Here is a 22,905-nt window from a genome sequence, read left to right as displayed (position 1 = left end):
ATCTCATGGGGGCTGTTTGAGGATTAAAAGAGATAATTCATGCAGAATATCTTTGAAAGGAGCTCTGCTCATATAAAAGCTTGTTCATTAAATGTTAACTCTCATTATTATTTTAATTTCAAATAAAATGAATGCATAGAGTATAAGACATAGGTATAGGTCTCTTGAGTGTATTTTTTTAAAAAAAACCTCCATTATGTACATTTTCAAACACAAACACACAAATAGATTGGTATAATTTTCTCTTCTCACAAACACATGTACCAATGACCCTGCACTGACCATGATCAATATCTTTTTCAATCTCCTTTCATATAGCCTTGTTTCCTTCTAGAATATTTTAAAGTACATCTCAAGCATTATGTCATTTCACCTGTAAGTTTGAGTCTCTTTTTGATATTAAAAGCCTTATTATTTAAGCTAAGAGCTTCTTGGGACTATATCTTCTTAACCTTGAACCCCAGCTCCTAGAGGAGTTACTGCAGTTAGTAAAAGCTTTACAGATGTTTGTTTAATTAGTGAATGGACAGTCCAAACTCAGCTTTCCTCCATTTCTTGGTAGATGCTGCATAAATATTGTTTGAGTAAATAGATGAGGGCAGGAATTTTATAGAGTGCCTGATGTATATGGAGATGCATAAGTTTTACAAAAGCAACAACGATTTTTAATACTTGGATGAGACGCCAATACTTGAAATCCCACAGGTTTACTGTTGCTGTGAACATTAATAATGCCCAAATAATTAGCACTTGAAAGAAGGTTTAATTCTGGTACTCAGATTATCTGTGAACGCCTGACTGTAGGCAACTTCATGAAAAGCAATTAGCAGATTCTTCAAACACATGACAAATCCTTTATTACTGTGCTTATAAGTGACACGGTTTACAGAAAACCAAATGTAATTAAATAACATTGAACTTGAAATCTACCACAGACTCAAGATATACAAGTCATACTTGGCAAGGCAAAACTTCTCAAACACTAGGTTGTTTCTGGGTGAAAGATAAATTTCCATTAAGTAATTCCAACATTTTTTTTTTTGTCTTATAGACAGTTCCTTTGGCAATAACTTCCACTTTAGCTTTTATTATATAAAAATATAACAAAATTTCATTATATACAAACAGTACATTACACCATGTACAGGTTAAAAACACTAAGAAAATGGCAAGCCGCAAGGGAAATGAAAGTCAATAGCATGAAAAGAAAAATTAAATACTTCACACATTTCATAAAAATTACATTAACTACATTTTTGTTTGCAAATACCAAACAGTACCAATGTGATTGGAAATAGCTTCCAACAACTTCATTTTAAGGCACATCTTGCATATTTCTATATACAACACTGAAACCGGTCAATAACTTAGGGGCTTCTCGGAGTGACCTGTATATGTGTGACAACATGCAGCATGGGATTACACATTTTCATTGGCTTCCTTCTTTGGGGACAGGTACCTGCCAGAGGGGGACTGATAGAGGGGGACCCCGATCTCCTGCAAGTCTGGGAGCCTCCCTGGACGAGGAGGGGAGAGCAGAGTGACTGTCCTGTCATAGTCTCTGTGCAGCACTTTCTCATAGACGCTTTGCAGCCCCACTGTCTTGGGCAGCTGGGCCTGGTAGTAATTGTCCCTACGCAGAGGATCCCGGGGCAGGGACGTGCTCTTACAGAAGGTCGACATCTGGGCTGGGGGGTGAGTGGAGGCATGGGTACTGGGCCCTCCAGCGCAGGAGGGGCTCCAGCAGCGGTCAGAGTGGCCCAGGATCTTACACTCCGCGGTGCACGCCCACAGTCCTAACATAAAAGAGAAAGGGAGAGGGCTCGATGGTTACTGAGATTAGATACACTATGCCTCCATCTTCGAGGTGTCAGACAGGGTCAGGGTGGCTGAAAAGGAAAGCGTGTAAGAAGACTAACGCTCTGATTCTAGATTTGAAATGAACGTTGTTTCCTATTAAGTCACCTTAACACTAAGTTGGCTCAGCTTTGGCTGGAAGAAAAAAAAAATGATAAGCAGAATTCCCCTTCTCAGATGGCAACCTAACAGGATGGGAGTCTGGTTTATTTAGGTGGTAGAGCTGCCTCGACTTGGCAAATTGAAATTCGCTGTTTGACGCAGGCCTGAATCCGGAGCTCAAGGACAGAAAAAAGTGGGAAAGAGGGAGGGGGTCTGGGAATGGAGATGGAGAGGAGAGGCAGTGGCAGAAAGGGAGGGAGAGGAGGAACGCTGAATTTGGCAGGAAGGAGGAGCCCTCACCACTCTGCATGTGGTTGATGAGATCCTTCTTCAGAGCGTCCCCGCTGATGTCGGAATCGCTGTCGTTGAAATCACTGTCCCCTTTGCCGCTGTCTTTGCCGCTGAACTTCTCCGCTTCTCGGCCCGAGATGGTGTTGAAAGAATGTCCTTTCCAGACCGCCACAGGGGGCGCCGGCTCCTTTCCGAAGCCCGGGGAGGCGCCGTAGGGCTGCAGCAGGGAATGGGGAAAGCAAGCAGGGGTGAGGGTTGGGCAGGAAACAAAAACACAAGTGCGACAGGTTAGGCCACTCACGCTCACCCAGACCCCTCCAGTCCCTTCCCCCAGCCTGTCCGCGGAGCACAGAGAGGGGCGCCCAGCCGAAGGAAGGCCTCACCTCGGCGTGCGCGCCACGGAGCCGCTGCTGCCCCTCGAAGTGACAGGCGCTTTCCCCGGTGGCACTGCCGCCCTCCGAGCCCGGCACTTCGGCCGCGGCGACCGCGGGCGGGGGCGCGTCGGCCGCGGGGCTGCCAAAGGGCGCTTTGCCACTGCCAGGGAAGGTGAGCACGTCGAACATGTTGGGCCTGGGCCCGGCTCCCCGGGCTGTTTCCTCCGGGGAGCCGGGGGCCGAGGCTCCGCCGCCCGCCGCCCCGGGCCGCTCTTCCCGGCGGGGACCCCCTTTGCGCACCTCCTTCTTGCGGCGGTTGCAGGTGGTGGCGATGGCGATGATGGCGGCCAGCAGCAGCGTGCAGCTCCCGGCCAGCACGATGATGACGATCAGAGGCGTGTCCCACTGTAGCCCCGGCCCCGACGCCGCGAGCCGAGAGCCGGGTGGGCGAGAGCGCTCCGGGTTCCCTGCGCTGGCTGGCGACACCAGCCCGCGCCCACCACCTGCTGTCACCACGAAGCTGACAGTGGCGCTGGTGGAGAGCGGGGGGCGGCCGCTGTCGGATATGACCAGCAGTGCCCGGAACACTTGGCCAGGGGGCTCCTGCGAGAGGTCGCCGGTGAGCACGATCTCCCCCGTGCGGTGGCCGATGGCGAAGGCTTCTCGCGGCTCCTGCTGTAGCAGGTCGAATGCCAGCTCCCCGTTGGCACCCTCGTCTGCGTCCCGGGCCTGCACGCGTGCCACGGCCGTGTCCCTCGCCGTGCGCCCAGGGACCGCCACTTCCAGGGAGCCGTTGGCCGGTGCCGGGTGCACCAGGACCGGTGCGTGGTCGTTCTGGTCCAGCACCCGCACTTGCACCAGCGCACTGCTGGAGAGCTGAGGGGCGCCTCCATCGGTCGCCTGGATGCGCACGTCGAGCTGGCGAAGCGTCTCATAGTCGAAGCTGCGCAGCGCGTAGATGGCCCCGGTAGCCGGGTCCACCGAGACATAGGTGGACACGGCGCCCCCAGCGCGGCCCACCTCGGCCTCCGGCAGCCGATAGGTGACCTGACCGTTGCGGCCCAGGTCCGGGTCCCTGGCGGACACCGTGGCCAAGTAGGCCCCGGGCGGGTTGTTCTCACGCACCGACACCTCGTAGACCGGCCGCGTGAAGAGCGGCGCGTTGTCGTTCTCGTCGCTCACCCGCACCGTGTAGGGCCGCACCGTGCGCAGCGGGGGCGCGCCGCGGTCCTCGGCCACCAGCGTCAGGTTGTACTCGGCGATGCGCTCGCGGTCCAGGGACGCCGCGGTCACCACCAGGTAGCTGCCCGCGTAGGCCGGCTGCAGCCGGAAGTGCTCGTGCCCATAGAGGGCGCAGCGCACCTGCCCGTTGGGGCCCGAGTCCCTGTCCGAGGTGCTGACCAGCGCCACCAGGCTCTCGCGCGCCGCGCCCTCCGGCACCAGCGAGACGGCGCCGGTCTCTGGCGTCCCGGGTCCGCCCGACGAGGTCGCGTCCGCACCCCCGAGAGCGGCGGCGGCGGCGGCGGCGGCCGCGGCGAAGGGCGAGGCGGCAGGCGCGCCCGGGGCAGCCAGCGGGGTGATGGCGATGTCCGGCGCGTTGTCATTGACGTCGCGGATGCGCACGATGACCTTGCAGGTGGCGGCGCGGGGCCCGGGGCCGCGGTCCTGCGCCCGCACGTCCAGTTCGTACGTGTCCTGGCGCTCGTAGTCCACCGGCCCGGCCAGGGTGAGGCGGCCCGAGCGCGGGTCGAGGCGGAAGAGGCGGCGCGCCTCGGGCGGGGTGCGGGCGCCGAAGGTGAACACCACGTCGCCGTTGGGGCCCTCGTCGGGGTCCGCCGCGTCCAGGTCGAGCAGTAGCGAGCCCACGGGCGCGTCCTCCGCCAGCTCCACCTCGGCCACGGCGCCCTGCGGGAAGGCCGGGCTGTGGTCGTTGGCGTCCAGCACGCGCACACTGAGGGCGGCCGTGGCGGAGCGCGGCGGGCGGCCGCCGTCCTGGGCCACCAGCTCCAGGTTGTAGGCGGCCTGGCTCTCGCGGTCCAGCTCCTGCAGCAGCACCAGGTCGGCGCACTGGGCACCGTCCGCGCGCGTCTGCAGCTCCACGCGGAAGGGGCTGTGCGGCTCGGCCAGTCGCACGCTCTGTAGCCCATTGGCGCCCACGTCTTCGTCCACCGGCACCTCTAAGGGGATGCGCGTGCCCACGGCCGCGCCCTCGGACACCTCCACTGGGATCTGGGCGCGGGGAAAGCGCGGCGCGTGGTCATTGATGTCCCTCACCTCCACTTCCACGTGCACCAGCCGGAACTGCTCCTGCGAGAAGCTGACCACGTCGAAGGCCAGCACGCACTGCGGGGCCTGGCCGCACAGCTGCTCGCGGTCCAGGCCCGCGTCTCCGACGGTCAGCTGCCCGTCACCCTCGCGCACTCGAATCAGCGAGCTGTTGAACTGCTTCATCAGGCGGAAGCTTGTGTCTCCGGACACTTTCATATGCAGGTCTTCAGCCAGGGTCCCGATGACCGTTCCCGGGGCATCCTCCTCGAAGGTGCTGTATCGCACTGTCTTGCTCTGGGCCACTGCGAGCACCCAGCAGAGGCTGAAGAGCTGCAAGGGGAAAAGGCAGGGGCTGCCCCCGCGCCTCGCTGGACTCATGCCGCCAGCCCCAAGCGCTATTCCAAAAGGCTGAGGAGCAATTCCTCTCCGGTTTGCAGGTCCGGGTGTGAGTCCCAGGCTCCTCCAGCACGCTCTTTGTGAGCCGTGTGCGGGAGAAGCCTGAAGGCTGCAGCTTGGAGGTGCCGGCGGGCTCTGAGGACTCGCGGATCCCGCCCACAGTCCGCGCCTCTCGCTCCTCTCTTCCCGCTGGAGCTGCGCCGGCGCGCGCCGCCTCTGCTCTTATAGCCGCCGATATGCAAATAACCCGAACCGGGCAGCCAATGGCGGCCTGGCCCTCGCGCCGCTCCTACGCCAGCCTCTGACAATCCCTTTAATGTGGAAAGGCTTAGAGGGGGAAAACAAGAGAGGAAAATCAGGGAATCTTTCCTTTGTTTCTTTAATTCCTTTTGCTTTTTTCTTTCCTGCCGGCGCTCTGCACGTAGAGGAGTTGGCACGGGTCGCCGGGCGTTCAAGGAGCCGATGGTTTTGTTAATTGCGCCCCTCCTGTGCTGCACGCTGGAACTGAGAGCCCCCATACGGGGATTGCGCCCCAGTGGCTCGGGACCCCACACTCACTCTCTGCGTTTTGCACCTCGGAGGCTTTGAAAGCGCCCGCGGCCCCCTCTCCAGAGACTTGCTGTGCCGGGTGAGGCTCAGTTCGCCTTCTTTCCCAGCTTCCCACGGCTCTCGGAAATAGCCTCTCGATTTAGGAGCCCGAAGGATAAGGGAAAATTGATTTTATTCAAATTTGTGTACGCAATTGTGTTTTGCTTGTGTGAGCCCCGGTGATCAGAGCTGCCACTTCCCTTTCAGAAAAGAGCTCTGCGACGTGTTAGTATGCATGTCACTGTCCAAATGGCTTTCTTAAGCCCTGGGCGCTAGCAGGCAAGGAAAAAAAAAAGTTCCAAATAGGATTTAGCATAAGCTTGAGGAGATTTGGAAAGGTTTCAAAGATCAGACTGTATCAAAGGCTTATGAAGCCCTCGTTAGTAGTGGAAATAGAATGGCATGGCAGGCGATCCCATTGGAGGCCCCAATGTCTGTATTATTTAACTGTGACAAGCTAAGGGGAGAGAAAGTTGAACAGTTTCCACAGCAGAGTTGGGCTAACTTGCATATAATGAGCAAACGCCACATGTATCCATTATGTTCCTCTATTCATCCCCAATCACTGCCATAACTCTCTGGCTAAACGGTGATGGGCGCTGAATTCCACACAATACCCGGCTCGTATTAAAGTGCATTTAGAGAACTTTCCCTCCTGATGCCTTGTTCCGCCTATTTAGAGGATTTTCTTTCTGTTCTAATAGGGCCGCTCTGGGAAGCAATACTCATCCTGTTCCAGAAGAACAAAATCACAGCATGACGTTGAAACCTGGCACGAACCTGGGGGAACTTAACCATCTGCCTATGAAAGTGTGGCGCTTCGGCACTGCCAGCTCCGGGCTGGGTGGGTCCCCCGGCTGGTCAGGCGTTGCGCGGCCCCCACAGGTATCCCCCTACCCCATCATCCCTAAAGACCAGGGAGACGGGGCCCCAAGCACCAGCAAGACAGATTCTTACAATGATTCTTGTTGAAGAGATTTATGGAGCAGGGCTATGCAAATACATACGAAGGAGGAGAGGTAAAAACAAAAGTCACCCACAGGGAGATTTTTTTTTTTTAAAGGCGATGGATTTGATAAGCAGACTGCATTTAGTACACGTTCTTCTGAATCCTGATGATAGTCCTGCTGTCAATATCCTGTTTGTGTTTTCTTTTCTCTCAGACCCGAGGGGATGTGTCTGGGGTCTTTTCAGAAGAGATACAGGAGCCTTCCCAGAGTAGGGAGACCAAGCAGGGAGCTGGGTGGACAGTGAGGGTGGGGGAGCATGATGGAGGAGCTCTGGAGTTGCCAGAGAGCAAAAAAGGCAGCTCCAGACGTCGTAAAAGCTCTTATGAGAGTGGGGAGGGGGGCGGAGTGGGGGGTGCGCTGGACTGTGGATAGTTGGGGACTTCCTCAGAGCGATCGTGCCTCTCGGTTCCCTTCCCTGCCTCCTCCACCTTGTGGGCCTGGTAATGCTAAAGGCAAAGAGGCCGGGCACAGCAGAAGCGCTGGAACGTGGAAAGGGCGATGCCCCTACAGGAACCCAATTTCCAGCTTTCCCTTCCACTTTTCCCCCCTCTCAACTGCCATTTAATAGCTTACTCTGTCTCTGCTCCCGCTAGAGAGACATTTCTCGGAAAGTATGCCCAGCCAAAAGAACTTTCCATCTTCTGTCCGAGCCCGTAATATCCGCCACCCCGGCCTGGGACCTGCTGGTGACCTTTGGCGCTCGCAGGATCCGGCGCTCGCTCCTCACTCCCTCGCTGGCCCGGCCCAAACGCGAACAGATTCAGAACTCGGCAGTCGGACAGCGGCCTCCCGGCTGCCTCCAGCGTAACCCTGAGTTCGGGTCTGTGTGCCGCTGCTGAGCCGAGAACAGGGGAGGGGGAAGGATGCAGAGGGCAGTGGGGCGGGAGTCTCAGAGAAAGGATAGCTTCCGCTGTTCTCCTGCAGAGACACTTGCCCAGAGGCCGGCCGCGAGTGGCTGGGAGACGCACCCCACGCCTCTTAGTTGCGGGCGGGACCTCGGGAGCCCAGCCGCGCGCTGTTTAAATTTGGGGTTTTGCTTTGGCGGGAGAACGGGAACTACCTAATATTTTTCCTGAAAGCGCTTCCAGGTCATCTTGCTTATTCTCAAGACTGAAATGAACAAAGGAGCGCAGGTGGTGGGGTGGGGGAGGTGGGGGAGCAGGCAAAAGCCAAGAGGCGGGGGGAGGGGTCTGGAGCAGCTAGGAGCCCAAAGCATCTCATCCGCTGCCGGTTCCTCGGCCGCGATAGCGGCAGGGCCTGGAAGCGCGGAGCCCAGAGCCGCGAGTCGGGAGCCGGGGAGCAGGCCGGCGAGCCCCCGCCGCGGCGGGAGCACGGAGGCCTTTCGGAGCCGGCTGTGGGGGTGTGAAGGCACGCGAGCAGAATGCGCTCCGGGCCCCTCAGCCTGCAGCCTCCCGATTATGGAAATACGATTTAAAATAGCGCATCCGCGCCTACAGCAGCTCCCCCGGGAAGCAAACTGTCCGGGGAGGTGGGGCCGGAGGAGAAGGGGGAAGAGGTCGCAGCTCGCCCTCCCCCGGCGCTGATCCGGCCCCACAAAGCCGCTCAGATCGACTTGTTATCATACCAAAGGCCGGGGCTGGCTCAAAGGAGCCCCTTTCTCTGGGTTTTAGCAACTTCGCCGGCAACTGTCTCGCAATCCTGAGAACAAACACAGCCCCACAATGGCCGGCGTTTTCTCGGCATGCAAATGTTGCGGCCTCCGCAGAGCTGGGTTTCTGTTACCGAGCCTAATGCCCGCATTGTTGAAGCTCGTGTGCAGACCCCGAGATGGACACGGGCGTCACGTGACGGATTAGGGCTCCAGGAAAGTTTTTCAAAGCAGCGACAATGGGGGGCTCAGCCTGATCTGATATCTCCCACAGTTTAGCGGGAAAGAAAATCAGGATATATTCTCATATGTAATAGGATTATCTTTTCCATTTCAAGTTCTATACAGCATGTAATTTATTTTTAATTAGGATTATATCTACCAGGAAAAGGACTTTGCTGGAAAGTGTAATTCTAAGGATGGATGGAGACAAGGGTTATTTTTTAACCTTTTAACTTAAAAAAAAAAAAAAAAGCCGGGGCCCATCGTTTTTCCTCCAACAGGCTCACTCCATCGGATAAACCTCCCAGGGAAGTTTGCAGGAAGTGCTCGTCCAAGCAGAGGACAGAGGCAGCTCTTCAGAGGTCTCCAATTCATTCTTGTAACCAAAACACGCTTTGTAGGTATCTCTTAGAATTACCAAGTCGCTGGTTTTTACTGGGGGTTTCTCTCTAGAAATGCAACCAAGCTCTTTCTATACACTCCAACTGCTTGCTTCATATTTTAAAGAAAGATTTCCACTCCCCCTCCCCTGCCTTTGTTGGTCTGTTAATACTGGCATAGTGACTTTTAAACGTTAATACCAAACCACAGAGCAACATCCTCCACAGCCCTGATTCAAACTCAGCAGTCAGACAATGAGACAGTTTGGGGGTGAAGGTAATTGTTGTTTAAACTTTGATTTTTGGATTGATCCCAGTGCCAGATGCTCACAAACTCTGGACCATTTCCAGGTCCTGGGCCACTCATCCTTTGTGTGTTCTGTGTGTCAGGATGCTCTGGGAAACCCACTTAACCTGAAAAGAAACAAAACAGGGCTGTTGGCTGTAGGCTCTGGAATCATCCTGCTTAAGCTCAAATCTGAACATTACTAGTGATTTGCTGTGTGACCCTGGGCAAGTTACTTGATCTCTCTGTTTGCTAGTTGCTTCATCTGTAAAATGGGGATAATAATACTACCTTGTAAGGTTGTCTTGGGGACTATGTCAGATAATATAGTATCAGGCGCTTAGGAAGCCCTGAATACATGTTAGTTATCATTTCCGTTTAAGGCACAGGGTAAAAAGCATCACAGGCCGTCTAATCTAAACCACTTATTTTATACATTAGGGATTTGTTCAGGAAAAAAAAAAAAACCTCCCATTTCCTGTCTGCTTTGGCTTCCTGCTCCCCCCTGCCCTCCCCCCGCCCCGGTTGCAAATAATAATAGACATAGTTGTAGGTGTACAGATCACAAAAGAAGGAGAAAATGGTCATGGGAGGGTTCAGGTAACTTTAATGTCCTCATGTCACTTCAGAATCTTTTGGTACCTTGCTCTCTGGTTGAAATCAGATGAGGGCAAAAAGGAATTTTCAGTAAGCTTTTTCACTGCTCATTTCCTCAAAAGCCCATATCTTGATTGAAACCACTTACAGATACACATATTTAATGGACAGTGACCCATAATTCTGGGGGAAGCAGGAATATTCCAAAGGACTTTCTCTTCTAGGATGCCCAGGAGCATGAGGTGACCTTCTGTGATTTACACGGAGCTGGTGTGTAAAACATGTTTGACCCTGTGTGTCCCCTCTGTGTTAATCTCCTAGGGCTGCCATAACAAATCTCACAGATTGCATGGTTTAAACAACAGAAATTTATTTTCTAACAGTTCTGGAGGCTGGATGGCCAAGATGGAGGTGTGAGTGGGATTGATTTCTCCTGAGGCCTCTCTCCTTGGCTTGCAGATCCTCACGTGGCCTTTTCTCTGTGTGCACTTGCCCCTGGTATCTCTTCCTCTTCTTAAAGGGGACACCAGTCGTATCAGATTAGGGCCCCACCCTTATGACCTCATTTGACCTTAATCTCCTCTCTAAAGGCCCAGTCTCCAAATACAGTCACATCTTGTGGTACTAGGAGTTAGGATTTCAGCATGTGGATTTAGAAGGGACACAGGTCACTTCATACCCCCTCATTCTCTCAACAAACACTATTGAGAATTTACTAAGCGCCAGACTCTGTGGTATGTATCGTAGGAACAGAGATTAAAAAACAAACAAGTGATCCATACTGATGTAAATAAATGGGAAAGAAGAGACAAATCTCTCATGCAGAAGAATACCAAACAGTTATGTAGATGCTCTCTCTTCTAGGAGGGTGAGAAGAAATCCCCATCCTTAGGGGTGCATAGGGACTTCCTTCCTAAGAGGACAGTATGGAAAGGAGGAAGACAGGGACTTTACAGGGAAAAATCTCACAAACACTACCTCCACCATGTGATCAAGGTCAACATCAACAGCGATAGGTCATGAGTATAGTATGCACCCTTGTTAAGACGTGATGAAAATGGCACTTTAACTCCAGAACACAGAACCCCAGTCTAATTATAAGAAAAACATCAGGGGCTTCCCTGGTGGACCAGTGGTTAAGAATGCACCTGCCAATGCAGGGGACACGGGTTCGAGCCCTGGTCTAGGAAGATCCCACATACCGTGGAGCAACTAAGCCCATGTGCCACAACTACTGAGCCTGAGCTCTAGAGCCCACAGGTCATAACTATTGAGCCCATGTGCCACAACTACTGAAGGCCGGGAGCCTAGAATCTGAGCACTGCAATGAAGAGTAGCCCCCGCTCTCTGAAGCTAGAGAAAAGCCACGCAGCCGCAACAACGAAGAACCAACACAGCCAATAAACAAATAAATAAATAAATAAATTTATTAAAAAAAAGAGAAAAACATCAAACACAAATTGAAGGATATTCTACAAGATACCTGATCAGGACTCCTCAAAACTGTCAAGGTCATCAAAAACAAGGAAAGTCTGAGAAAATGTCCCACTTAAGAGAAACATGACAGGAAACATGACAGCTCAATGCAGTGGAGTGTCCTGGAACAAAAAATGACATTAGGGAAAAACCAAGGAAATCTGAAAAAAGCATGGACTTTTAATCATCATAACAGTGTATCAATATGGTTCATTAATTGTAACCACTGTACCATCCTAGTTAATAACAGGGGGAACTGGGTGTGGAGTCTAGGGGAACTCTTTGTTCTATCGAAGCCATTTTTCTGTAATTCTAAACTGTCCTAATATAAACTTTATTTAAAAAAAAGAAAAAGAACAAAAGCAATGAGAGACATTGCCCGCCAGCCCAGAGGCAGGGGAGAGAGAAGAGGGAGGAGACGGAATCGGGTGTGAGAAGCGCTGCTGCTAATCACAGGTGCTGCCTACAGTCCTCGGAGAATGGAATAGTGGTCGCTTGCAGGTGTGTGCTCCCTGCCTGATGAGCCCAGAGGAGCAGGGGCTTGATTGCACCAGGAACTGGAAGTGCTCAGGGAAAGCTTCGTGGAGGAGGTGACATTTGAACTGAGTTTTGAAGGATGAGTAGGAATTAGCTAAGGGTGGAAGGGGAGGTGGAGGGATGGAGGTGAATGGGACTTTTCTTGCTGAAGGAACAGCAAGCTCAGTGGCACGAAGGTCTGAGGGCTGGGGTGCCGGGGGCCATGAGGGGCTGGGGTAGCAGCAGAGGGCTGAAAGCCAAGATGAGCGTGTAGGTTCTTCATACACCATGTTAAGTAATTTCACTTTATTCTTAGGCCAATGGGGAGCTGTTGAAGGATGTCACCCCTGACATCAGTGGGCTCACCAGAGTAAAGTGATGGGGAAAGAGAGGCAGGGAAGGGAGTTGGAGCAAAAAGCCTGACCTGGTGGACTTTGATCTGGAAGGAAGATGAAGGGCCACCCTCTCAAGTTGCCTTGTGGGTTGGGGAGCAGTAACTAACTGGTTAGTGGTCCAGTGGGTTCCCAAGAGACTCAGCGCAGAGAGGCACGGGTTGAGATGCTGCTTGCTGTCTGCAGGTTCAGTCAGATGACTGTTTCCTGATGTGTCAGTTCTGCCTTCTCTTCGAGCCAGAGGTTGCCAAAGCCAGTGGTGTGGGAGGAGCTGCCTGGAGAGGCTCCAGCATGACCAGTCCTCTGGAGATTACGGTTCCTCCTGGGAACCTCCTCCGGGATTCTGGTTGCAAGGAGAATGCAGCTGGATGGCAGTGAGAGGGAGGGTTTTCTTTTCTCTCCTTTAAAAAAAAAAATTTAGTTAATTAATTAATGGCTGTGTTGGGTCTTTGTTGCTTTGTGTGGGCTTTCTCTAGTTTTGGCCAGTGGGGGCTACTTTTCATTGCTGTGTGTGGGCTTCTTGTGGTGGCTTCTCTAGTTGCGGAGCACGGGCTGTAGGTGCATGGGCTTTGGTAGTTGTGGCCCACGGGCTCAATAGTTGCACAGGCTCAGTAGTTGTGGCACATGGGCTTAGTTGCTCTGTGGCATGTGGCATCTTCCTGGACCAGGGATCAAGCCCGTGTCCCCTGCGTTGGCAGGTGGATTCTTATCCACTGTGCCACCAGGGAAGCCTGGGAAGGTTTTCTTTTTTGCTCAGAAAGCTGAGGTTTCTCTGGGTTCAGCCAGGAGCAGGTACCCTCCACATACTTTCTGTTGGGCATGTGTCCAAGCCAAATGGTGGTGGGAAGAGGAGCGGGGTGATCCACAGCTGGCCATGGCCTGGGGCAAGAACAGAGGGCAGGCCTTCCGCTTATCACCCCAGGATTTCCTGTTGGGGGGGCATTCAGAATATCCCTGGAGCCCTTTATTTGGAAAGTGTGGGATGTGGGATATGACCTGGGCTCCTGGGACCTTGTTTCTGGTTCGTGGGCACTTCGAGGCAGAATTAGAACTGATTAGAGAGTTAATGGTGGAAAAGAAAGGTTGTTGAAAACCGAAGGAACCCTCTGTGAGATGTGGAACCCTCCATAAGTTCCTGCTCAAGCTATCACAAGAACGCTGCAGTTAGATAAATGGGATAGACTAATTGTTTTCAGAGCCTGACACATGTGGCTGCAAATTTTGGGTTTGGATATTAATAAATCCCACAGGATTCAAAAGAAATTAAAGCAGGAAATTAGAGCCTTTTCAAGGAAGAGAGAATTTTAATCACTGACTCTTCTTTTTTTTTTTTTTGCTTCCCTCAAAGTCATTGTTCAGTAAGTGTAAGTGCATAAGACTTCTGACTGAGGCCTTCCTTTGCATCTGATGGCTTGAACTCTTCTGATCCAAGTGGGTCACAATCCACTTTTGAAATGGAAATGAAGTCTGCATGGCAGCCTCACCCTCAGAGCCCTGGGACCCTGGCCCAGCTAGGGAACGGGTAGAGCCTGGCGTTATAAATTTCTCCATAGATCTGAGAGCAGTTTTAGGTCATTGATCTCATGTCACCTAGAATCGAGATGGAGTGACAGCTGATAAACTGCATGGTGACAGGCTGAGGCCTTGGAAAAGAAAGTATAGATGTGGGATAAAAAAAAAAATGAGCTGATGGATTAGTTATCGGTCTCCTAGTCCTCCTCACCCTGGATTCTTTCTGAACACTTTGGAAGCATTTATTTTCAAGTAATTTTACAGTTGTCTCTTTGTCCTTCAGAGGTGCTTTGGTCTATGAAATCTCTCAGGGAATTTAGATGAAATCATTCTTATATGTATTGCTTGACGGACCCCATAGCTCTGCTCTTAGGTCTAAACCCTTTGGAGGCTTTTACCTGCAGGGAAATGAGATGCAAATAACCATCAGCATTAATGCTAATTTTTGATTCTTTAGCAGCCTAACCCAGCTTCTGTCCTCAAACACTACTTGCTTTAACAGGGAGAAGTGGGGAAAGAGGAAGGTCGGTGGGAGTGGGACTAGGAGATGGGACGCTCTGTAAACGAGTATTCTTTCCCCTCATCCTTTTGGAATCCTCTCTTGATTCCAGCTCCTCTGTCCAAAGGGCAGTGTGACTCACATGTTAGTCCAAGAAGGCCTGGGGCGCTTGAGAGAGACCTTGAGGAGGGGAGGTGAGAGGGCCAGGGTGATTAGGGGAGTGTGGCGGATCATTTGTGTTCCAGGATGAATAAAGCTTGAATTCTTGCTGCCCCGGCTCTGAGCTCCCGCTTTGGCGTCCAGTGTGGGAACCCGAGATGGGGAAGAATGGGCTGCTCTGCGCATTGAACCCAGAGCCCTCCCGGGCACAGCCAGCCGTTTGTAGGGCATCAATCTTGCTTTGCTTTGCCTGGGGAGCCTTGTATAGAGAGGCCCATGGTCTCAGGGGGCTGAGAAGAGGGTTGGATGGAGGGATCAGAGCCCCCACAGGGAAAAATAATGTGACAAGCTGTCAGAACATGGCGACTGGGTGACTCCTGGTCCCTCAGTGGCCAGGGGGCCCTGCCGGGCCCTGTATCCTTCAGGGCTGGGAGCTGGGAGGAGGGAACAATATGGGATGTGTGATGCATTACACACCTTTCCATCAAACCCTGGTGGAGGCTTTTGCTGGACTTCTGGAAAAGGAGGAGTGGAGTGGCTTTTTCCAGGAGTGGACTGTTGTGAGTAGAATATTTTTAGAGGGGGATTCTAGTGCTAAGGAGGCCATGGAATCTATAGGGATCAGAAAGGCTGCTCACTGAGGTCGACTGAAGAGGTAGGCTTCCAGGAGGAAATTCAGGGGCAACAGCAAAATACAACTTGTTGAAGTCTGGGGTAGGAGTTCCTTAATTTGGGATAATTGTATCAGTCAGGATAGGCTAGGTTATGCTTCAGCAACAAACAACCCCCCAAATCTTAGTGACTTAAAACAACAGGTATATTTCTTGCTTACTCTGCACATCCATCTCAGTTGGACTAGGGGATGTGCTGTTTGTTGTCTTTCCTTGGGTACCTAGACTGATGGAGGAGCCACCGTCTGGAACTTGCTCCTTGACGTGACAGAGGAAGAGGGAATGCAGCAAATTGTGCATTGGCTCTTAAAATTTCCACCCAGATGTGCCACACTTCACTTCTGCTTATATTTCTTTGTTCATTTCAAAGCCCCTGTAATGTAGTACAAAGCTCATTCTACCTGATTATTAGAAGGCAGGCTTGAGGGAAGAACAAGAGAGCTGGACAAAACCTGTAGACAGGCTGAGTGCCAGGGAAATGCTCTGAGCTGGTCTCCCCATCTCAGGCCTTGCACAAATCATTCCTTTTTTTTTTTTTTTTTTTTTTTTTTGCAGCAGGAAAATAGTAGTTGGGAGAAATGCTGGTCAAAGGCATATGTGCCTCTAAATTCAAGGAAGGTCAGAAATAAATTAGAAGTGTCCTCGTGTGACACATTCCTTAAAGTATAGGCTAAATTACAGCTTCAGACTAATTAGTGAGGAAATCCCCCGTGAGTGAAAGATTGAGTATTGGTAATGGGATTATATGTCCTCTTGCTGGTGCTTGGGGAAAACTTGCATAAAGTATCTTCATTAATCACAGTCCTAATGGCTTTTACTTTTACCACCATCAACTGACTACCAGGATCAAAAACATTTTACTAAGCAACTTTCAGAGTGAGGAACTATGCTCTGCTGAGGTTTTTACATTGGGTTAAACCATCTGTCTTTCAGGGGTTTACAATCACGTGGACGGAAGTACCAGGGCAGGCAAATGAATACAGAGAACAACATGATTATGGATATTGACACTCTGGGAAGCCTGGAGAATAAATGATTTCTTTCTTTCTTCTGCAGGATAATCAGTAAAGAGGGGACCATGAATAATTTTTAGGAACAATTGAACCAGGAGAATTTAGTTCATTATTGTTGTGTCGTCTGTAGCGGGGGGCACTGGGGTGTAAGGTCTTGCCCTCTGAGACATTACGGTCAGTGGAGAGGGCAGCTGCAGCATTGCACACCTTCAGTGTGACGTGATTAGTAACAAACAGTGATACATTTAGAGAAAAATGCCCAGGAGAGAAGATCAGGGTCTAGGAGCTCAGTTAAAAAGGGGGAGGAGATGGCTCAGGGAGCTCCTTGTGAGAAAGAGGGGCTGTTTGAGGCCAAGCATTGGACTTGGGAGGAAGCACAGGGCAGGGATGATTGCCACTGTATACTTCCAAAACTCTATTTATAACCACCAATATCCAAAAGACCCAGAGAATAAAGTATCTCCTATTAGAGATGAATGTAATAAAATATTCACATCTTTTTTTTGGAAGTAGGTGAGGTTTAAATAATACACAAAATAATACATTATTTTAATATAGAATTTAGAAAACTTGAGAAGACAGGATGTCATGCTGGTATTGTGGTGTAAGCATTCTGTTTCCAAATTTGTTAAGGAAATGAGTAATTCCCACCTATCTCAGAGTTAAGGTGAGGGTTCCACAAAAAAGGGAATACAGAAGCCCTTTACCAATGGTAAAGCATCATGTACATTAAGTCCTAGTGCTGATGGGGATGCTTAAACTAAAGGGACACTGGTTCAGTTTTACGGACGCATGTGGCAGGTAGGAGATGATGAGGGAAGGGAAGCAGTTTGGGCAACAGCTGAAAGGCAAGAAAGAAGTTAGATCTGAAGTCCATGGGAAGGTTTTCATTGCCTTTGATCCACGAGGTGGGGGACAGGTAAGGGAAAGGCAAGTACAGATCTGCTGAGCTGGGGGTGGGAGGAGCTGGAGGCTGGATGTGCATAGAGAGGAGGTTGTTCACTGCTTTGTCCAATATGTGTTGGAATGAATGAATGCATGAATGAAATGAATGACATAGATGTCCTTCAGTCGTACCAGGGACACAATATTGACTCCCTGCCTCCACACAGATGCAGGAGACTCCTGGTTAATTTTACTAAGTGTGAATTGGCAGAGGTGGTCAGGGTAGACCCAGTGTCTGAGATTCAGCCCAACCACGACTTCCCAAATCCTCTCAGGCTAAGACAGGAGGTGGCCAGACCTTGAACAGCGCTACCAGAAAGTTGAGATGCCATAGATGCAATGTCCCAGTTCCAGGCTGGAAGGACATACTGCCTATTCTGCCTGCTCTGGGGTCCATACCTGGAAACATTTGAGCCCTCTTCCCTGAGAGCGCCCGGATGGATTCCAACTTCTCGAGGCAGGGCTGGCTGCCTCCCATCGGCCCCTTCTCAGCTCCAGGCTGCTCGAGGTAGCTCCAGGATCTGACCTTCATCATCAGCATGTTTCTTTTTCATCAGGGCCTTTCTGGCCTCACCACTTCCCCGCCTTCAGCTCTCCTGATGCCAAACCCAGCTTAAACGTGATTCTAGTTCATTCCTAGATAAGCTTATATTACATGTCATTTATCAAAATCGCATACATAAAGTAAATCTTATCTCTAGGAGAAAGGGACACAGTCCTAGTACACATCTTGGAAAGTGTGTTACTTATTGCACATCCTTTCAACATGTCCTGGCTGGCTCTGTGTGTGCCCTGTCCTGCTCTGTAGGTATTCCCAAGACTTAGAATGTAGCCCTCGGCTGATAATAATAGCAGTCATATTTCTAATAATGGTTACAGTGTTGAACACTTGATTCTTGCCACATATTGTGTTAGGCAGTTCACATACTTAATTTAATTCAACTGCTTTGTAAAGTAGGTATTATTATGACAAATTTCAAAGAAACTGAGGCTCAGAGAAATTAAATAATGTCTGCAAAGGCTCCCAGCTGGTTCATGGCAAGGAAACATTTAAATTCAATTCTAAAGTTGCACTTTTTAGTATAGGGAACTACACTCCAACTTTCCCACTGTCTTGCTCTCCAGAAATGTCTGCTCCTTTGGTCCCTCTGTCCTCCCAGAGGCTCTTCAAGGTTTTCAAATGTGCAGAACATCAGCTTTTCCATGACCAGCCCTGGCCCCTCTCCTGAGTTTTACTCTGTGTCTTTTAGTTGGACATCTTGTTTGGATACCCAACAAAAATTTCCCAGAGTGCAGGCAGGAAACAAACTCATCTCACCACATCTCCAACTGGTCCTTTTTTCCCCATTGTTCTCTCTGTTGGGAGGACACTGTCTTTCAGTCCCCCAGATAGGAATGAGGTTTTTATGTTCATACTCCCTCATTCTCTCTAACCATCAACTTTTAAAAGGGTAGGTTCTTCTCCAAAATTCTCTTGCATTTCCTTCTGGCTTCTCAGCCTAAGGCCCCCACCCTAGGTCAGGCCTCTTCCACTCAGGCCTGGATGATTAAAACAGCTTCTGAAATGAGCCGGCTGTCGGAACACACAGCACCTTTGTGTACATTAGAAAAAGGCTCTCTTTTCTTTGGATGGATGCAGTCCCATGTCAGGGCACATGAATTGGCAAGCAGAGCACAGGCTGTAATTCAAGTCCCAGTGGCTACCTCAGTCAGGAGATCTTGTGCAGTGAACAGCATGTACAACAGTGCATGGTGACCCCAGAAGTGATCCTTCTCCTTGCCTCATGTTTCTCCCTCTTCAAAACAATCTCATCTGGGGTGATTTCAAAACATTCAATGACTGACCGATCAGAATGGACCCTGACCTTAGCCTGGGAGTAGGATCTACAGGCTTCTGCTGAGCAGACAATGACTTTAATTGCTGAATCATGGGAAGTTGAGGAGGTGGCTGGGGAGGGGCTTGGGTGGCACTCAGGAGTTCACGGCAATGGATTTTAACCAATCTGTGTCATGGATTTTAGTATTTTAACAACTGGCATGGCTTTTCCTGGTATGTATTGGCTGAACATGAGCTCTGCTTATCCCACTCTGAAGAACTCTCCACAGGTTGAAGTCCAACTCCATTCAACAATGAAGTCTGGATACTTGCCACTTAGCAGTCATCAATTTCTGTTGACCACAGGACCTTAACATAAAGGATTGTTTTTAGGGTAGGCTTAAAGTCAGGTGCGGTTATCATCAGAGCAAGCTCACACCCTTTTCAGACATGCCTCCAGGGGGCGCCCGAGATGTCCTCCTCTCTCCCAAGCTCCCAGTCATTCCAGGGCTCCTCCTCCCCACTGCCCGCCAACAGGAGGACATCCAGCCTGGGGTTAAGCCCTAAAGCGGGGACTTCCCTGGCTGTTCAGTGGTTGAGACTTTGCCTTCCAAAGCAGGGGGTGCGGGTTCGATCCCTGGTCAGGCAGCTAGGATCCCACATGCCTGGGGGCCATAAAAACCGAAACAAAAACAGAAAAAAAAAAAAAAGAAGCAATATTGTAACAAATTCAATACTTAAAAAAAAAAGGTCCACGTCAAAATACCTTTAAAAATAAAAAGACCTAAAGGGATCCACAGAGACATGCAAATGGGCTACAGGATAGAGGGGAGACACAGATGTTAAAGTTGGCAGATATTAACAGAGATGTTAAACCTGGCCATCTCTATCTCTCTATAAAGTACTACGTTTTACTCTTTTTCTAACTACTTCCCATCCCAACAAGTGGTCAAGATCTTGGTATTTCCTTGGTTATGCAGTAAAAAAACTGAGCAGAAAATAGAAGCTGCTTGAAGAGCCAGAGGGGAAGGAGAGAAAGGGGTGAGCTTCTGGGGGTATGAATGGGGGTGTGTTTGGAGTTTCATCTCTGTTAGCAAAGAAACAGGTGACCAGGCCCTGGGGAGGGGCCATACTTTGGAAGGCCAGGGCAGTCTGGCTCTCTGGGTCTCCCAGCCTCACTGGAAGGAAGGGACTATCTGATGTCCCAGGATAGCTGGCGTGACTCACTGATGGGAGGAGTCCCTGCAGAAGCCAGCAGGACCTTTGCTTGAACCTGGGAAGAGGAGGCCCAATATGGACTGCAGAGACCAGTTCAGCAGGACGGTGTTTTAGAGTTGCATTTAATGAAGAAAATACAGTAGATCTTTTATGCCTATATTTGTGAACAAAGTTTTATACCCACCTTAAAGCTTTCTCCAGGCCTCTCTCTTGCGTTTCTAACTCTCGATCTCTGCCTCTGTCTCTCAGCTCCTCTCGTGTTTAAAATTGTTTCTCCCATGTGGCTGATGTGAGAGTCTGGGTCTTGGTCGCCTGCTGAGAGGGGAGCTTCTCTGTAAAGCCCAGTGGAAAGCAGCAGTGGCTCAGAACTGGCTGGGTAGCTCTGCCAGGGGCTCAACTTCACTCAAGTATCTTTCCACGCCTTCTCCCCTGTCTGAGAGCAAACACCCAGGGGCCAGAATCAGTCTGTTGACCAGGGGTAGGGGCCAAGAAGGCTGGTCAGCCATTCTCTGTTCAGGTCCTGAGTCTGAGGCACAAAAAATATCCCTGAATGGTGAGTCGAAGTCTCACATCTCTTCTCCTCTTCTGCCTTAATAATACAACCCTAAAGTCTTAGCTGGGCATACAGCCATCGAGAATCAAGACTATGTTTCTCACCACTCCCTGTAGCTAGATATGGCTATGAGACTAAGTTCTGGCATTGGTATATGAGCAGAAATGTCCTATGTGATTTTTGGGAAATGACCTGGATGGCTGTGATCTTATTTGTTCTTCTTTCTTTTTCTGTATGGAGTAGGAGTTAGCAGACTTCTTCTGTAACGATTTCCAGCTCTGTGGGCCTTATGATCTCTGTTGCAAGTACCCAGTTCTGCTACTGAACTTTGAAAGCAGCTATAGACTATATGTAAACAAATGGGTATGGCTGTGTTCCAGGAAGATCTTATTTACTGAAAAAACTTGGTGGGGGCTTGTATTTAACTTGTGAGTGGTAGTTTTCCTATCCCCAATCTAGGATGCATACGTGGTGGCTGGAGTGAGAGCAGCCCTGTTGGACTGTGAGGTGGAAACCATGTACTGAGGATGGCAGAGAAGGAAGTTCGAAGGAGCTTGAGTCCCCAGTTTTCACAGAGCCACTCTGTGAGCCTCCTAGATTTCGTTTATATGAGACAAAGTTCTATCTTGCTTAAGCTGCAAATGAATTTAATCTTGACTGATACACCACCATTCATGTGTGGTTAAACCTGACTTACCAGAGTAGGAGACTATTAAAGAATATGAGATCAAAGATCTAGCTAGGAATGAAGCATGCATTTTCTAGGAGTGTGTTCTATACCCTGTATACCTCTGGAATTTGCCACCCATCTTGATTAACTGAGGCCACAAATAAAACTTTGGGTTGATCTTTGTGTGACCCACGAGGTGGTGAGGGGCTTTCAGAGAAAGTCAGCATAACTGACTTGCAGTCCGTGTAACTGACAGGACTTGGGGGTGGCAGGATGCAGCGTCCCACCTCTCTGCCAGCTCGCACACAGGACCCCAGCTCAGAGAGACGCTAATGAGATTTACAAGGTGTAAATGCAAGTGTTCTGAGTTTTAGCACCTTTTTTTAGCAGAGGCGAGAGGTGGCTCTGTCAAAGTTGTCCCTGGAATCAGTCGTCTTGGGTGAATCTCTGCGTACCCTTTAGTAACTCTTCCCGTGACTTAATTTCTGAATTAATTAATTAATGCTTAATTTCGGACTAACTGCTGAATCCGTTGGGGAAATCCAAAATCCCAATTTGTAGAATTGGGGAGTCTCAGGTAAACTGAAAGAATCGCAGGGTAATTGGAAATTAAAGAGCTATGGGAAAAACTGTGCAACTTGGCTCTGATTCCAAGAATGCTTCCTCCCTGACAGCTGCTGGAACGTTGCAGCTCGCTCTTTGCTAGGAGCCTCACCCACTCTTCTGCTGCTCCAAGCAATGCCATGGTTGCTTCTTCAGGCAGACTGGGGTGCTTTATGGGACACATGGGATTATTATTCCCTGAGATGAGAAAGTGGAGTGGTGATGTGGTCACACTGTCTTCAAGCATTTAAGGGTGTGTGTGTGTGTGTGTGTGTGTGTGCTGTTTAATGGGGCAGTTGTGGGCAAACTGTTGCCTATGTTTCATGAAAGAGGGAAGGAATGGGCTACTTTTGATAAGACCCGAAGAAGGAAATCTTCGCCTTCTTAGAGTGATAAGCTGCTGTGCTGGGAAGCTAAAGAGAGGGCGCTGAATCCCTGACCCAAGATGGCACAGGGTTAGGTGAGGAACTCAGACTTCAGAGTCCCACAGGCCTGGGTGTACACCCTGGCTCAGCCTCTCAATTGCTGGTTGGCCTTCAGCATGTTGCTCGACCTCTCTGTACCTTCATTCCTTGGCTTGTAGGGTAGCTCTGTGATAACCAGGGACTCGGATTCCTTCTAGTTTACTTTTCTGCCATCATCAGTAGATACTTTCACCTCATGGTTCAAGATGGCTGCTCTCACTCCAGCTACCATGCATGCATTCCAGACCAGAGATGGGCAAACTCTGGCCTACAAGTCAAATCCAACCCTCTACCTTGTTTTGGTTGGCAGATGTTAGTACTGCTGAGATGCCAGGGATGTTGTAAGGAATGGATATAATAATGTTCGTAAAGTGTCTTAACCCAGAGCAAATGCTCAGAAAATATGAGAAAAACAGCT

The 22,905-nt window shown here is 50.3% G+C and overlaps 1 protein-coding gene across 2 annotated transcripts; it reads right to left on the bottom strand.

Moving 5' to 3' along the window:
- Positions 1-831: 831 nt before the first annotated feature.
- Positions 832-5,270, bottom strand: PCDH8 (protocadherin 8). 2 transcript variants are annotated; one of them, XM_057707757.1, is made up of 3 exons: positions 2,634-5,270; positions 2,260-2,467; positions 832-1,796 (listed from the first exon to the last, which is right to left on the bottom strand). In XM_057707757.1, the coding sequence occupies exons 1-3, from the start codon at positions 5,268-5,270 to the stop codon at positions 1,420-1,422; spliced, it is 3,222 nt and encodes a 1,073-aa protein (XP_057563740.1). In that variant the 3' UTR covers positions 832-1,419. The 2 variants fall into 2 exon arrangements, with proteins under 2 accessions (XP_057563740.1, XP_057563741.1); XM_057707758.1 differs by having other exon boundaries at positions 1,420-1,796; positions 2,925-5,270.
- Between the last annotated feature and the right edge of the window lie 17,635 nt (positions 5,271-22,905).

This window comes from Hippopotamus amphibius, chromosome 14, assembly GCF_030028045.1.
Source record: "Hippopotamus amphibius kiboko isolate mHipAmp2 chromosome 14, mHipAmp2.hap2, whole genome shotgun sequence".
Lineage (NCBI taxonomy): Eukaryota > Metazoa > Chordata > Mammalia > Artiodactyla > Hippopotamidae > Hippopotamus > Hippopotamus amphibius.
This window is presented reverse-complemented; position numbering and strand designations above follow the sequence as displayed.

Coding starts and splice junctions, on each gene's coding strand:
- PCDH8 (XM_057707757.1), bottom strand. CDS start 5,270: ATGAGTCCAGCGAGGCGCGGGGGCAGCCCCTGCCTTTTCCCCTTGCAG. Junction 2,468..2,633: donor TCCGTGGCGCGCACGCCGAG/GTGAGGCCTTCC, acceptor TCCCTGCTGCAG/CCCTACGGCGCCTCCCCGGG. Junction 1,797..2,259: donor CATCAACCACATGCAGAGTG/GTGAGGGCTCCT, acceptor CTTTTATGTTAG/GACTGTGGGCGTGCACCGCG.